Below are 17,225 nucleotides of genomic sequence, written 5' to 3' on the forward strand. Positions count from 1 at the left end.
AGCACATACAGACGACTCTGTAAAAGCAAGCACTATTCAACAAACCCTGGAACACGCAGCTCAGCACTAAGAATTAAAGAAACAGCCCAGATTTTGTTTGAATTTCGTACTGAATTTCTGCCTTTCTATATATACCTTTTTTTTTTTTTTTAAAATTTAAAAAAAGTCAATATCTTAACATTGGGGTTATGTCGTTTGTGTGTGCTTCTTAGAAACCATTACTGAAGCGGCTCTTGTTTCATAGTCTGTTTATCTTCAAACTTATATTTAGAAGTACATTGTAACAGGGTGAGCTGCTCCCAGGTTTATTTTTAATTCAAAGATACTGTCACAAACTATGTTTGTGTGTCACAGAATGTGAAAACTAACACTAGATGCCAAGAAAGCTTAAGCACTACCAGTTACCAACAAGCTGATAGCATTAGGTTGTTAGGTGATTATAGTTGCTGGTAACTTTGAACACAGCCACAATTTAAAGTGAAGAATAAAACTACTGAAAAAATTACATTTATCTCCTCAAGAAAATAAGTTACATTCTAAATCTGAAACAGCATGCTGGGAAACAAAGGCAGGGCTGTACCTAAAAAAGGAGAGTGTACTGAAAAGAGTATTATTAAGTGATTTACCTTGGCAACAGCTTTGCTTTCAGAATTATTGTTGGAATCCTTAATGCCATTTAATGAATCTCTTCTCTGTGGGCAAGGCTTCTTTTTGCGCGGTCTGCCTTTAAGATTTGGCGCTGAAAATTAATGGAGAACAATTTGAGCACATTGTCTTATATTGGCTTCTTAACAGCTGAAAGCACAATAAATAACTCCACTACAATCAATCACAGAAATGTACAAATCTGTCTACAGTAAATGCTTATTACAAGACTCCCATCCTCAATGGGTTACATCTTGACACACTATATGTTTCTATAGAATATTCCCCCAAGGCTAATCTATTCTACTTTCACATAACTAATTAATAAAAAGACAAACACTGGTCTCTGAAGGACTCAGAGAGAAAGCACAAATATTTCTCCATGGTACAGAAAAAGGATCAAAACAGAATATTAATAGGTAACTTTGCATTAATCAGCCTAATATTCTAATATTCAAGTAAGAGTACTAACTACTATTTCCAACTTTGGGAAACATCTGGTTTTGGAAATGTTCTGAAATATTAAAATCCTTGCAGCTCCAAGAACTGTTTATATATCCTGTCATTCTTGTCAAAGTTCTTCTAAAAAAGTTTTTTTAAAAAAATTACCCTCGAGTCCTGAAATGGATCAAAAAACCCCTTAACAACTAGTTCTGGAAGTTGACAAGTACTGAAATAAGTGATTGATTGTTTCATAAGGGTTACATACCACACATATAAATTAACATGAATCACTTTCAGTTTTGTCCAATTCTTAAGATAAAACAGCTCTGAAATAACACAGTGACTAAATACTAACTGTGCTGAGCCATACGTAGAATGGGATATGGATCATCATAAAAAACATCAGACTCATCTTTCAATAGTGGTTTTACAACATAAATTACGATCACATATAGAAATAATAGATGAAGCAGATGTTTGCTCATTATTACGTGTCCTGCCAGCTTTCAGATTTAAAAATCAGCCTCCGACTACTATGGCAACATTTAAAATGATAAACAATTATTAACTAATGACTGTACCGAAGAAGATAATTTCCTTTAAACCTTTAATTTCTAGGTAACCATTGTTTTCATTACTTAAAGGGATGATTAGAACAACGTCAGAAATCTAAACACCACAAACCTCTTGAGTGCCTTCTAATTGTTTCTAATCTTACATTTGTCACACAGCAAGCCAGTGGTTTCAGGACATTTTACATTTTAATTAGTTTGCAAACACAATAAAGGGTGCTAATTTGATTTTATAGTTTGAGTAGCAGTGTCATATTTGGTCTGTTCAAAGAAAAAGAAAAGCCATGGGTTTAAAACCGAAAGTCCAAAAGACACATCCTTTTTCTTCCCCCAGCACTGGCACACAGTAAATATAAAGATATATATATATATATATATATATAAATATATATATATATGCATGTGAGTATGTGTGTAAGTCTATAATTGTGTCTATATAAAAATATGTTTATCTCCCTATAGAAATATCTCCATCTATCTCCAGTGAAGCACATTCTGCTTATTGAAAAGTACTGCAGAAAGCAATTCTGAAATTGTCATCTGAGGCTAACATGCAAAATCAAACAAAGAGAGAAAGAAATTATTACCCATTCCAGTCGACAAACATCTGCCTGATTTATATCTGTACTCATGAATGCGACAGCATGTGACTGCACACTACGTCGCTGGAAGTCTCGACTTGGTGTGGATGTCAGTCTTACACAAAATGAACACTGAGAGTATTTGCTCCGTGCTTACAACTCCCCTCCCCCTGCCGCTCCATTACTCATCTGAAGAGAAACGAGCGGCTCGGCGGGAGCTTGGGACGAGCTCCCAGGATCCGGCTGCCAGCCCTGGTCCCAGTTATAAACCCCGCTCAACCCGCCGCCTTTGATGCCTTCCCAGCACTTACTGGTTTGTGCACACCTCTGCGATGGGACGGGCAGGTCCTTGAGTACAGTTAGCCCCACCGGTTGCACCTTCTTTACAAAGGTGCTGAAGAATATAGAAATGTTCCCTCAATGTACTACGCTGGCATGAAAACATCAGCCTTCAGATGAATGGGTCTCTGACCTGGTCTGAGAAATGGCCAGAGAGAGATGTGGTTCAGCTGAGACCAAATACACTTGCTTGTGAATTGTTTTTTCTTTTTCCTTTTTTTAATAAACAAACTAGTTCAAGTCTCAATGTTTTCCAAACATACTTGTTATCCTGGGTTTTGGCACTGTACTTTGTATCACACTATAAAGCACTCCTCATGTTTTGCTAAAAGCTTTAAAAGCAAGAAGGCGTTTGTTCCTGAATTCCAGGTATATTGAGCTTGCATATAAACGCTGTTTGACTTGGAGCCTTCCAGGGCAGCGCTGGCACTAACCCACCACGAAACGGGGTATTTACATTCTGCCCCTGGCTCGGGAGCCGCAGCGGGAAGGTCTCTGTGCAGCACACACGGGGACCGTCCTGCACGCAGCACCGGGCGACTTTAAAGCACTTTAAGCCATTCCAGATCAGACGTACAATTAACAAGAAAACCGCAATTGGAATTGATACCAGAAGAGAAGGTCCCTGCCTCTGGTATCTGCTCCGTAAGAGAAAACATTTGAAATAGTTCCAGTCACACTTGAAACAAAGCCATTAACATTTGCTCCCTAAATCGTTACAAATAAATGCATTATTTGAAGATTATTTATACTTCAGCCATATCCATTTTATTCTCTGGAGCTAGGAAATACGACTAGGACCAAAGGAATAATTTACAAGTCACATACTTGTTTTAACTCTTTCCATCTTTTGTTTCATTTATGACATATTCATGAGCACACTGCAGATTTTTTGCATTTGTTATTCATAATGATTTTAAAGCAATTTTACACACATGTTGTGGACTAGTCCTAGTCAGTTTTCCTGATGACACTGGATGTTCAGTATGTACTGGACAGCTAAGTGAATATCCCATGTTTTTTTGTGCTTTCTGGTGGAAAAGGACTTCTGGCATGACAACCTGAGAATATCTGAAACAACTCAATTTCTTCACGTTTGTGCACATGGCTTTCAAATACATTTTCTCAAAGTGTTTGTGGCAATGAGACTTGATAACTTGTACCTTCCCAGAAGGTGAGAACATAAGCAAAGCAAATTAAAGACAAAATTGAATAAATAAGTACAGAAAAAAGTTTGTATTTATTTGCCACCTCTTTGGTCTCAGTGCCTGAAACTGACATATGAGAGATAGGACATGCTACTAATTTAAATACTTGGCTTCCCAGGTCTTTGACAATGATTGCTTTTGTCATTTCCTTCTTCCCTTCCCTTCCCGATGTTAACTAAAAGAGGGAAAACTCAGCTACTGGTATGTCCACTGGGAGCCTTGGTGGGCTGCTGGGAACTGTTTTGCCTCTACTTGGGTGTGACTCAAAGGATGGATATTAGCACAGCATAGGTGCCCTGTGCGCTCAAGGTTTGGCATGCAAACCAGAACATCCCCACTCCTGCAATTCGCAGGTGACAACACCCCGGGAGAGCAGAGCTGCTGCTGCTGCTGCTCAACGCAGGGACGGATGGACGGAAGGGCTGTAAGTAGAGAGGTACACCCGGTACAACAGAAATGACCCAAACCTCCGAGTTCAGACCTCTGGCAGTGAAAGGGCGTTCATCTACTTGAAGCCCACACAGGCCTCTGCCTTGCTGACTCGAGGAGCCTCTTCTTGAGATTACAGCTCATCCCAAGTTTGCCAGTCATCACAAAGGGCAAGGTCATTTCAAAAATGGCAATGCACAAGAAACTATCTTCCCTGCAAAATCTGCAGGTGCAATAGCAATCTAGAGCCAAGCAGGGAAAGCCACTTCACCTGCTGAATCCAGGCAAATGTTTCAGGTATAACCAGGTAGAACACAAGCAGTTCCAGAACGCACACAATATGAGCTGATGCTCCTCGTGTTTTGAGAGCTGGAGGAGCATGAGGGCTCCCCACCTTGGGCTGGTTATCTTTCCCATAAATGTCACCATTGTGCCTGCTACCTATACCCATCAAAAGGAGTTCAGAAGGATGTTTCAGCACTCCTCGGATGCCAGTTTTATACCAGCATGTTGTGTTGCTTCTTTGTTTCCCTCTGAGCCCACCAGCCTGGTTGGCCGTGCAATGCACCCACCACCACCTGCTCCGCTGAGGCTGTAATGTGGGGTTTCAAGAGGAATAAAGCAAGAATCCAAGATGAACAAAGATCTAATTCAAGTGCAAGCATTTGTAACTGCAAAGAACAAAAGGTGTGATTATTAACTAGGATGCATGTGGTGTGGACTTTGTTCTTCAGCTGACTATTACTTGGTGGTAGAAGTGCTCCTGATTAAGTGAAAGTGTGTGAAATGGATATGTCACAAATATCAACAGTTACACAAGCCATGATGACAACCATATCTTAACAACTCTTCCCATTCTGGAATACGTCTTATTGCCATCTCGATTGTGAATTCTCAGGCAAAAGAAAATTATTTATAGGAATCTGAACAGAGACAGGACTGTTTTATTCTCCTCCATGTTCGAAAGGGTCCCCGGGTGTTGTCTGGAAATAGGTAATTACCGCAAATCACACACAGATTGCTGCTTGCCATTTGACATGAGGGATCAGCATTTCTCGGAGGACCATGAGAGGTTAACTTGGGACTGAGCGGGACACAAGAAGACTGGGCAGGAGAAAAGAGAAGAGGGAACAGCTTGTGCCTGTGGCAGTGGAGTGAGAGAGGGAGACGGGGAGCCCGACATCTCATTTGGAATCACACAACTTTCCCTGGCCACAGCCATGCTGAGCTCCTTCCCAATACCCCTTGGTTTGTCTAGAAGCACCTTCAGGAGAGCAAAAGGAGGAGCACACAGCCATGGTCTTCATAAGCAGCAAGTGAAAGGGAAGGTGAGGTGCAGAAGCTGCCACTGCCACCTCCTCTGTGCAAATCCTCACTTACATGCCCACCTGCCTTTAAAAAAACCAAAAGCATTTAGTCCCTGATGTAACGTAAGTGCCCTCAGTAACATGAGATTAAGATTTAAACACTTGTACTCTTATATGGAAACTTGTATCTTGCCTTCTTCCCCCCAAACCGTGGTTAAGCTCTGCAGTGCCAAAACACCAGCACTGCCCTGCATGTTTTTATTACAAACCCTCACACCTGAGAGGTTAAATGCAAACCCTGTGTTTTGCATGGCACAGCGAGTTAGGTTGTCTGTAGATGTAGACTGGCAAATCTTTGCTGACTGAAATGTACCTCAGGAAGAAGGTAACCTGGTGATCCCAAAGCCTGTTCTTGTGAGTTATGGACCACCATAATCAAACAAGGAGAATCCAGAGGCACCTGCAGCAGAGAATTAAAGACCAGGTATTGGAGATAAGCTCAGTAGCAGGCTCCAACCCATAAAGCAAGACAGCCACAGAAAAGAGAGGAGCTCAGGGTTAATGCTGCTCAAACTAGCTAGACGTTTCCTCGAAGCCAGAGGTCTTCTCTGTTCATGAAGCCATGAAACAGCATCATTGTTCAAAAATTACATCTTCCCCTTCAGCTCTCTCATCAGCCTGTGCAAGCATCAGGATATTGCAGGTGATCAGGAGACAACTACGCTGCCCACCCACTCAGAAAATTCCCAAGGTTGTGGTCACTGCTCTCCTGCCACTACCACCCTCAGCTGCTCGACTTCCAGGGACACTCTCTGCTCAGCAGGACGTGGAAAAACAGGAGCATCTCCAAGCCTTGCCACCTAGTATAACTCCCAGCTTGGGGTTAAACCCAAGGACGGCAGGTTCTATGCAGGGGAAAGAGAAGCACCCAAGAACAGGAGCTGCTGAGGTCAGCTGTGATTAAACACTACATGTGGTGGAAAAGCACAGGCTGCCACAAGAAGACAGCACCTCCACCAGCCACCTTCTTTACCCCAGGAAGGGGAAACGACTGCCAGACTTACCATCTTCCTGTTATCAAGTCATCCTTGCTTGAGCCATGTTCATGCTGAGAATGGAATGTACTACGTACACACAGCCACCCCCAGGTGCACAAATAAGAGACAATGGCTGTATTTTTGGGGTACCTGACTTTAACAGGTTAGTTACAGTAGAATTATCTTTTTTTTAGGAGTCTGATTATCATTGGAAGTCCAATGAGTTCAACCCTGCCCACAGCACTGTTCTCTAGATACACATATTTTGGCTGATGTAAAAGATGTGTTGTTATAGGAAGGGTGTTAAAAAAATAGTGGCCTTCACACAGCTGAGGTCAAGCTATGTTGGCACTTTGTCAAAATCAGTGGTGTAGCCAAGAGTTTTTAATGAGCCTGGAATGCATTACCTCATTTGTCATACCTGGATCACTTACTCATGCTGAGTCCAAAATAACCTTGGACCTTGCTGGCTGCTCAACAAACCATGTAAGTAAACAGTACTGTACTCATGCCTAAAACATGTACCTTTTTCTTGCTCACTCAACATTACTTATTCTAGAGAACATCTAAGCAATTGTAATGCCCACGATCAAAGTTCTTGCCTTTCCCAGGCTTCTCTGATCTACATAACTATTTCCTGATATTACTTTTGATTCTGGCTTGCGGGCACTCCAGTTTCTCAGAAACACTTCAAAAGGGGGTGGGGAGGTGGGGGAGAAAAAAGGGAAAGGAAGGATGGTCATTGCCATATTTCGCTGAGCAGCGTGCTGGGATAGCTGCTCAGCATTGCTAATGCACTTAAAACTTACACTGCCAACCAGATTCTGGCTGCCCGTTGGTTTTGTGACCATGTTCCTATCCTGTGCAAGGATGAGGGAAAAGGAAGGAACAATTGCATTTTTGCCAACTGCAACAGTATGACAACACAAAAAACTCAACTGAGCTTGTAAAAATGTCCAGGACCACTGGCAAAGAAGGGCCAGTGGAAGACCTAGGTCTGCGTTTAGGGTGGCCTTAAAAGTCGGGTGAGCTCTAGACCTGAGAGGTGGGAATTCACCAGAGGGAGGTAATCACAAAACCAGAATTAAGGTGGAGCACTGGAAGGTGCAAGAAGTTGCTTGGCCCTAAGCTGCAAAACCATCGGTAGATACAAAACAGACTAGGAGACTTTCCCTCTTAGGCAGGTGGAAACAGCAGGATGTGTCAGATCACAGATCACCATGATTCAGGTGCCAAGCAGAAGCTGGACGTGGCATACGGAGATGTGCAACCAAAGTCAAGGTGAGAAGAATGGTCCCAGATCTCCAGGAAATCCAGAACTGACCATGCCTGCTGGCAGGTGGCAAATAGCTGGTTGCTGGGGACACCCCTAAAGCAGCCCGGCAAAAGTTCGCTCCTGGCTGAAAAACATGCTTACATGTTGCACCTTCTAAAATGTAATGAATAGAAAGTTAACAGTTTTAATGGTTTTAACACCTACCCCTTTAGGGGGTTTCTGGCATTCTGCAATATCTGATAGTTAAGAAAAGCATATTACTATATTTAAGCACGATCCCCAAAACTGTTCAAAGGTTAGTTAATCTCACATACTGTTCTGGAGTCCCAGCTGCTCCCTCAATTTCCTCATCACCTCCATCTCTTTGTTTTCTCTCCTTCACCTCATTCCCTTTTCCGCATCCTGAGTTCAGTATCTTACATTTCATTTATTTTCCTTTCACCCCTCCAAGTTTATTTAAAAGCATCTGCCTCCTGGGAACAGGGTCCAAGGAGGGCCTGTGGCATTTATTGCCCAGGCACAATGAGCAGAGCTGGTGAAGAGAAGCAAATTGTAACCAATCTGGTACTGCACCAAAGGGCCAGAAAGTCTACAGGATCCTAAGTACACCTTTGGAAGTCAGGGATGAGCACCTCCCAACAACAAGAGCTCTTACACAGCCTCTCCACAACACACACACACACACACACCTCTTGCTTAGTCAGGCTGCAGAGAAAACAATTTCAATACTAAAGCTGTTTTAATAAACACTTGTTTATTTCTTTCTTTATAACTGAACATGCCAGACCTGACCTGGAAACTCCAGAGTGCAGCAGCAAACAACCTTGCAGGGAACGCAGAGGATCCACGCTGCTTTCTAATGCACGTGGAGAAAGAGCAGGCTTGTGCAGCCATTTCTGAAAGTTTTGTTTTGGAAATGAGATATCCCATGCTCCATGTGGGGAAAATCAATTTGCTACCTCTCTAAAGAAAACATTCCTCATTTGGAAATAAGTGAAACAGACACTTCCTTGTGTGGATTAATGTGGAGACATATGACTTGCTGCAGACTGTTGTTTTGACCCCCCTCCTGACCAGACAATCTCTGAAAAAAGCAAAAAGGTGGTATTTTTCATGGATTACAGTTCAGACTAGCATTGCTTTTAATAGAAAAGTTACAGGCATTGCAAATACCAGGTTGGCCAGTTATGCCAAAAACTGAATGTTTTTCGTTTCCATGGAAGACGGGACAAGCTTCAGGACAAGGCTTGGAGTCTTGTTTTCTTCATTTCAGCATGGTTGGAAGCTAAGACTTTTCCTCGATCTGGGCTTCTTTATGTCTTGCCGACTAACATGGGTTTAAAAAACATGGAAAAAGTTTGGGGTTGTTTGTTTGTTCTGTTTTAGACAGAATCTATTAATGTGTTAGAAATTACAAAGTGTGGTAAATTGAAAAGGGAAGCTGAAGACTTCAAAGAAAAATCTATGCCTGAGAAATATGGACATTCAAGGAGACCTTAGAGCAAATTAAAATAATAATAATAATAAAAAATGCAGTGTAGGCCTATCACTGCTTACAGATGACAGGATTGCTATTAATAATTCGAAAGAAGCAGAGGTGTTTGGTAAATATTTGTTCCATTTTTGCAAAGAAGCCAGATGATATGCTTGCAAAAGAATATAATTAAAGCCAGTCAATTGACTTGGTTTTACACAAACCAGATCTTAAAACAACAAAAAAAGAAAAACAAACAAAGCACCTTAATTTATAACTTGAAACTACAAGCTTGGTTAGAGAAACTAGCTGCACACACGGAACTTACTTGCATTTCTTTAAGACAACTGATTTAATACTAGATAACACTTTGATTAAAAAACAGCACTACATGATTTTATTCAAGCATATATTAAATGGATTAAGAACTGGCTAAATGATAGACTTAAAAGCAGGCATCAGTGGGGAATTTCTATTAAATGAAAATATTTCTGGTAGGATTCCACAGGGGTTGCTCTTAGCCTTGCTAGCATTCAACATTTTTGTCAGTGAAATAAATATAAGGTCCCCGACAGTAACATTCACACTGACACAAGGACTGGCACAATGCTAACACTGAGTCATACAAACGAGCAATCAGAAGGAAAAACAGACCACGCAAGCTCTTCAGTACAGCTCCAGCATGTGAGCAAGGACTCCAGGTCCCACTGGCCAAGCCAAGGGTGGCACTTCACAGGCCACCCCCCCGACTGGAAATTAAATATACCCTGGCCGGAAGACGCTGCGGCCAAAGAGAGGTCTGTCTTCAACGGGGAGGTCTGAACAATTCAAGCTGTTTGAGCACAAATGACTGAGAAGTGACTTCACCAGGTAATACGAGTGTGGTGCTCAGAAGCGAGGAGGCACAACCAGGCATGCCTGGGCACTGCAGCACACAGACATGATCTAATGCCCGAATGCAAAGGCACATAACATGACCAGCTTTCGGAAGACCTTTTAGGAAAAGCCTGAGCCAGACACAAGCCGGTGTGTACGGTGCAGGAAGAAAAGTATGCAATTTGAGGGTCTCTGTCAGCCACGGTGAGGGCCGCGTCCGGCCGGGAGAGCGTCGCCGCTGCGGGCGGCCGCAGCAGCCTGGCTGGCTGCACCGAGCCGGCGTCCAGCTGTCTGGCTGTGGTCCTTGCTCAAACAGCTGTTTCCCTTCTCCTTCAGAAAAAAGGTGGCGAACTGGATGAAAGCATTTGCTGGTAATTTTGGCCGATGAGCCACTACTTGGGGTTCATACCAGATTAGATGACTCAGTGGTTCTTCGGGTGAGAAACTGCTTGAGTATAGGGTCAAATACAGCAAAGCACTGTGCTGTCCAGGACAAGGCACATGAGGAGCTGTAGTCTTGATTCAGCAAAGTACATGCCTGACTTGTAAAGACCTGGAGCATGCAAAGACCTCTGATGACCTCACTGGGGCTATTCACATTTTGAGGCTGAGCCTGTGTTAAGCATCGAACATGACCAAGCCAGCATGACTCCCTCTGTCACTAGCGGGAAAGAAGCATTCAAGCTCTGAACAAAGAAATCGTCATATCTCATCACGAAACACCTTGTGCTTTGGCAGCATCACAGGATCAGACATGGGTTCAACAAGCTTCCCTTTCCCTCAGAAATCTGCAGTTGCTCTCCAGCCTCCAAGCAATACTCAAAGGATCACAGCAATACTCAAGAAGTGCAAGTCTGACTCCTCAGAATGGTCTGTGTTTTTTTTTTTTTTTTAAAAAAAAAAAAGGCAAAGAGAGGAAGGAATGAGTGGGCACACAGAGATTATGTAATAACCAAAACAAAAGCAGCTCAAACACAGCAGCGAGAAGTGGAAATGCACAGCAAACCCATGCGAGTCAGCCTATCCCATCAAAAACTCTGCAGAACACCACCCAAGGCAGATTCCCTATTACAGTGCTTTAGAAAACAAGAGGCAAATGCGAACGCATAGAAAATCTTAAGGCGGCATTCCTAGCAATATTTCCTTTTCTTTCCAGTAAAAGTCAGCGTTTGTGAAATTGCTGTCTAGCAGAGTCAGCAGGGCCCAATGGAGACGTGACCTACATACCTCAGAAATACAATAGATACGTAGCCAGTCATATCCACACAGATTTACAGATGAGATGGGCTAACTGACTGGTAAAGGATGGACACTGTGCATGAATCTAAACAGGTAGAAATTCATGTGAGAAGCAAAAGCGGACAGTTTCCTGAGACCTCGCTTGTGGTAATGACAACAGCAGGTAGGAAGCTATGATCATCCAGTTACGTACAATGTGAAAACAGCAAATATATTATTTAAATCTCTTGCATTTCTGATTCATAACTGATTATGTAAGGGTGGTTTTTTTTAGTGTAAGAATATTATAATTTCCTTTCATTTTTTTTCTTTGCACTTGATCATTGCATTGCAAAGTAATCAAAATCTGTTAGGCGTAATCAACCTGCATGAAGATATTACTGAAGTGACATGCAGAAACTAGAGAGTGAGCTACCCCCTTGATGCCTACATCCAGCTGCCACCACCATGAGGATTACGCAGAGATTTAGGTGGAGACAGGAGCAGCAGCCTCAGCCCAAACCCTGCTCCCCATCACTTCTCTGGGTCACCACCAACTTTCCCAGCAGCAGCCATCAAGGGCCTTGCCAGGCGCCTCCTTGCAAGGCACACAGCCATAAAGACGTGCAGGAATAACCCTGCTTTGGCAAAAAGCTTAGGACAAAGCCCTGGCACCCCCGGGGTTCACCTGACACGGGGCTTTGATGCTGGGGTGTGGAGGTGATGCTGCTCGGCATTGCTGAGCAGAGGAGGGATCTGCACGTTTTCACCAGTACAATGCAGTGATGGTAACTCCGATAACTTTACCACATTGTGTAAGAGTAGAAAGGGAACCTGCAAAACTGCCAAAACACCAAAAAAAATGATGTTTTTAAAGTCCTGATGGTAAGATCATGTGCCCAGCTTTAAACAAGTAAAAATCCCATGAATCCTGTGTAGTCGTCCCAAACATCAACACAAACAGAACTGAGCACATCTCTGTAATACAGCCCCTGTAATTCTCCAGCACTTGGAAAAATCCAAATAAAACCGAGCTGTACTCATTAATTTATCTGAGCAGGCCAGGGTTTAAACTAAACAGCAAGTCAGTTGTGCAATATTCTTTCGTTGTCAATACCGGTTTTTAGGAAACTATCTGAGTGAATTAAGCGGAGGGACTATTAAACAATTTACACACTTCCTTGTGTTTCAGATGTCTAATTATAGCCGTGTTTGTCTCTCCCCGCAGAACTGTTGTATACCACATGGTATGCATATTTCAGCATCCAGCATTATTAACTCATGACCGACTGTCAGTTGATCATTATCTAACACACAGGGTCTGCAAAAAAAAGCCTTATTTGGGCAAAAGCAGGCTTCTGACCTGCTCCCGCTGTATTTTCCCCCAGAAGAAACTTCAGCTGGATTATTATTTGCTGTCAATGGAAACTCAGAGGTTACACATGCGAAATCTGCAGACAGGAAAATAAATCCTTACCGAGTTTAAACACTTAGTTGATATTAAAACCAGCTCCAGCTTGGTTAAAGAAAACTCTCAGTTGCCCTCTAGTGTTACCCGACTGCCATGCCAGGCAGCCCGCTCGCCGCAGCCAAGGTCACAAAATTTAACCTGATTTCATGTGATGAGATTTACTGTACGTGTAATATTTTGTATAAAAGGGTGACTGGGGGTGCTTTTCCCTCCTGGAAATTTCAGTGCTTGGGCCCCTGGAAGCCCGGAGCTTGCACGATGTTTACTGCTGTAATTGCGGCGCATGACACATGGGTTTTATGAGCGAGAATCTCTGAAATCGCTCTGCGTGCTGCACTCCATAAAGTTCATTCATAACTAAAAATAGACTAATGTACAAACTGATTTAGCATTATACTGAAGCTAAGGAACATAGGGAGACTGCAGAATTCCCTAATATGGAAGAGAAGCTGAGTTTTCAAAAGCAGCAGTTTATTTGTTTCTGAAAATGGACAACATATGTAAAAGATTTAATATACAGAACCAGGTGTATATATAGCATAGATCTTCATACGTGCCCATTTTCGTTCTATATAAAGTCTTTATACAGCCTGAACCTATAAATTCAATAATAGATTACTAAATTAAGTCTGCACAATCACTTCATAAAAAAAATCATTTCAATTTAAAATACAGCTGTAGGGGTTTGGACAATTTCCTGCATAATAGAGGCCCATCCCTGAAATGTAAATAACACTGGTATTAAAACAAGTCAATCAGGCACATCAGGAAAAAAAAAAAAACAGGTACATGAAAACATAAATGCATTTTCCAGCCTATCCTAAGTAAGGATGCCAAATCTTTATTTTATTTGAATGTTGCTTTGATAAATCACTACTGCTTCAGCTGGCCTTTTTTTTTTTTTTATTATTCTCCAAATGTCCTGTTTTTCCTGAGAGAAATCCGGGGCCAATTAAGTCTTAACATTGTGAATACAACAAACCATCAGGATTTTGCAATAAGAATTATTCACTTCTTTCCTGTGTACCGTCAGCATTCTTAAAATACTGCTACTATAAAATTAAACAGCGTGGTCTTCAGAAACACATGACGTTGCCTGCTCTGGTTTTTCAACTGCAATTGTGCAATTTTAAAATTCTCTTCTTTCTCAATGCCTTTTCCCAAACAAATACCTTTGATACTTACAAGATCACAAAAACAAGTCAGACCTTTTTTTTCTTTTTAAACTTACAGGGCACCTGTAATATTGTTGACTGATTACACAGTAAAAATGACAAACATTACTTTATTTGGTATATATCCTAAGCTAATTGTAAGGCTTTCTCTTCTTAATTTGACAAGACTGAAATATCACAAGAAGTACATATGGAAACTCAGAAAATATAATCAGGGAAAAGGCAAAATGAACATTTGAAAAGACAAATGATTCGATTTGCATAAGCAGGTATCTGTAAGGCACTGCCTTTCTCCACCGCCTCAATAGCACCTCCCTGTTGCTCCTGCTCTCACAGCATAGCTCACAAGCACCATAATTAACTTTTCTACCCCAAAATGTTGCCCCTGTTACCATCAGGGGGCTTTATCCGGCAGCACCCAGTGATGCTGAGATGGGCGAAGAGGAGACACAGTGCAGCCGGGCAGGGAAGCAGCAGCGAGGTGCCAGGACCCCCTGCCCAAGGACCCTGCCCCAGCAGCTCCAGCGCCTCAAAATACTGAAACTGCCACTGAAATGACAAAGGGGGTATCGCAGTCCTATCTGACATGGCTTGCTCATGCCAAACTATTTGCTCCACGCTCCCAGTCACCAACCCCTGGCTCTCGAGCAGCTGGGAGCACGTAGGGGTTCCAAGCCTGGCTCACAAGCCCAGCAGCAGGGAGCAAGGGCTGGGGAACAACTTTAATACTGACCTGTAGAAGGCCATGGCAATGGGGATGCAATTGGCTGCTGAGCCCAGCATCATCCAGCTGTGTTGGGGCCACCTGCTCGCCTGGCGAGCCACTGTCCCCTTGCCTGCAGACCAGTCTCTTGGGCTGGGCCTTTCTTCGGGTCTGCACAATACCTGATGCTGTGCTCTGCGGGATTAGGTTGCTGGAAGACTGTGGGAGGTTCAGAAAGCTCAAAAACCACCTTCTTCTGCCTCATCAAATACACAGCAAGAATTTTATTAACTAATCCTGATCAGTCCCCCTCTTCTGACAGCATCTGGACGGGTTTTCACACTGTACGGGAATCCTCATCCCCATTTCCAATAAAGGGATTGCTCCACTCCCAGATTCGCCCACTCTGCCTGCCATCAGATCTAGGTTTTTCCTAGAAGTCTTCCCACCAGCCATGACCTGACACTGCCAAACCTTCTGTATATCTAATTTTAAACAAATAAAAATAACAACGAGACAAATCAGCACCTCTCCTGGACTTCCAAGTACACTATTAAGTAGACTTGGACTTCAGCTAAGGTGAATATGAAGATTCATTTTCCCAAGAGATAAATATTGACTGAGGAAAAGCAAAGGTCAGATTGGTCAATATTTACTCAAGAAACTCTAAATCTTGATGCAGTGTAACAGACACTCTAAATGTCTTCATCAGCTGCCTCTGGAGATCTTTTCATTATGACTAAGCATTTCAAAAGTATAATCTTGTCCCCTCTAAAATTTACATTTAAAAAAAAAGAAACTCACGCACACCTATGGCAAGTAGGAAGCTTTCCATGCCTGTGGCCTCAGCAAAAGGGGATGTGTTGGTTTGCAAACGCTGTCTGCTCAGTCCGCATGCCAAAGCTCAGCGGCCCTGACCTCCGAAGACGTGCACAATAAAAACTTTCTGACTCATCACATGACACTATTTCAGACTAACATGAACAGGAATTTCTTCTCTGGTAAGGATTAATGCACTCCCTTCTCTCTCCGTCTCAAATATCTGTAAATTAAGGCTGAAATTTTATCTCAGGCTTCTGTTTCACATAAGGAATTACTTTGAGACAATGTCAATCAAGAGCTTTAGGGGAGTTATAGTCCTATTATTTACTGTGGCAAGTATATTAGTCCTATTATTTATCTAAGGTTTCAAGCTTACTGCCTGATTTCTGCTGGTCTTCTACCATGCTATTTTTGTCTGAAGCCACAGCCCTACAGACTCTTCTTTCCACAGAACTGCACTGTTGAAAACAAAAATTCCAGGAAATGTATAAAAGCTGATTTTTCTTAAGATGCATGAGGAAGGAAGACACACAAATCCTTTGGAGTTTCAATTCTGTCATCCCCCGAACTGCCCCCAGCACCTTCACATGGTCACTCAATGACCACAAAGGTCCCAACCCTCCCACTCCTCTGTTCATTCAAACAGTCCAGCATGGCGGGTGAACTCCTATTTCTAACCTTTGTCTCACTAAACAGTCAAACGTAGCACAGATTTGTTGCAATCACCATGGAGATCAGCTGGTTTCAAATTAGGCACAAACTGTTTGTTTCCTTTGCTATTTTTATTGAGTTTTGAGCCTATTATGCTCCTCCCATCCTGCCCTTTCCTTCTCTTTAGTGGCAAATGAGAAAATCTTCCTTTCTTGGGAAGTCAAATCCTGGCCACAGCCACTCCTGACCTCAGCAGGGAGTGGTAGCGATGCCCCCCTTCTCAATTGCCTTCCCTCGCTGGTTGGCAACCAAAGAGTCTGCACAAGGTCAGACTCGGCAGATGACACAGAACGTGCAAATGAAGCCCTGTTAGCTGGAACAGAAATGTAAGACTTGTTCTATGTTAGGACTACTAGGGATGAAAAAATGAATTTGCTCTCTGTAAGAGGAAATAACAGGTAGGCTTTGGTCTCACATCTGCAATGGCATGGATGAACCATCACAGGTTGCCACCAGAAAAATGGCATTATCCTAGTGTAACAAAGAGGGACTGGGATGGGGCTGTGGTTGGGACCATGCAGAGAAGGGGTGGAAAAGGCAAGTGCCTGGCACGGGGAACTGAGGAACAGGAGGACTGGAGCATGGGGCAGTGGGGGAAGCCAGACCTCTGCGCTGTTTAGGTTACACACAGAAAGTAAACAAATCCAGCGCCACAAATCCAGGTGCAAGCGTCACTCTTTCACAGGGTGACACCTGGGCTACTGCAGCCAGAGGCTACTGAGCACCCCCTCACTGCGGAAAGGCCGTCCTGCACCTCTGAAAGCACGGAGCAGTTCTTATTTGACTCCCAAAGACGAAAAGTCTCTAACAGAAGTTCCTTTGGAGGCACAGAAAGAGACACAAGGACCGATAGATAGTGCTGAATGTAGGTTTCCCACAGCCCAAGTCAATGGGCTCCCTGTGCCAAACATGCAGCAGGCTGGGATCTGACAGTCCC

General features: G+C 42.9%; 1 protein-coding gene across 4 annotated transcripts in view; it reads right to left on the reverse strand.

Annotated features, from left to right (window-relative positions):
* The window catches only part of ARID5B (AT-rich interaction domain 5B), a 113,387-nt gene that overhangs the window by 34,006 nt on the left and 62,156 nt on the right, over window positions 1–17,225 (reverse strand). For 3 of the 4 annotated variants that reach the window (XM_082054626.1, XM_082054625.1, XM_082054624.1), the window contains one exon: window positions 627–739. In XM_082054626.1, the coding sequence (XP_081910752.1) occupies window positions 627–739 (113 nt within the window). Of the gene's footprint in view, window positions 1–626; window positions 740–2,248; window positions 2,352–17,225 lie in introns of those variants that run through there. The other variant, XM_082054627.1, reaches the window with a different exon arrangement.

This window comes from Streptopelia decaocto (genome assembly GCF_964273445.1).
Source record: "Streptopelia decaocto genome assembly, chromosome: 5".
Lineage (NCBI taxonomy): Eukaryota > Metazoa > Chordata > Aves > Columbiformes > Columbidae > Streptopelia > Streptopelia decaocto.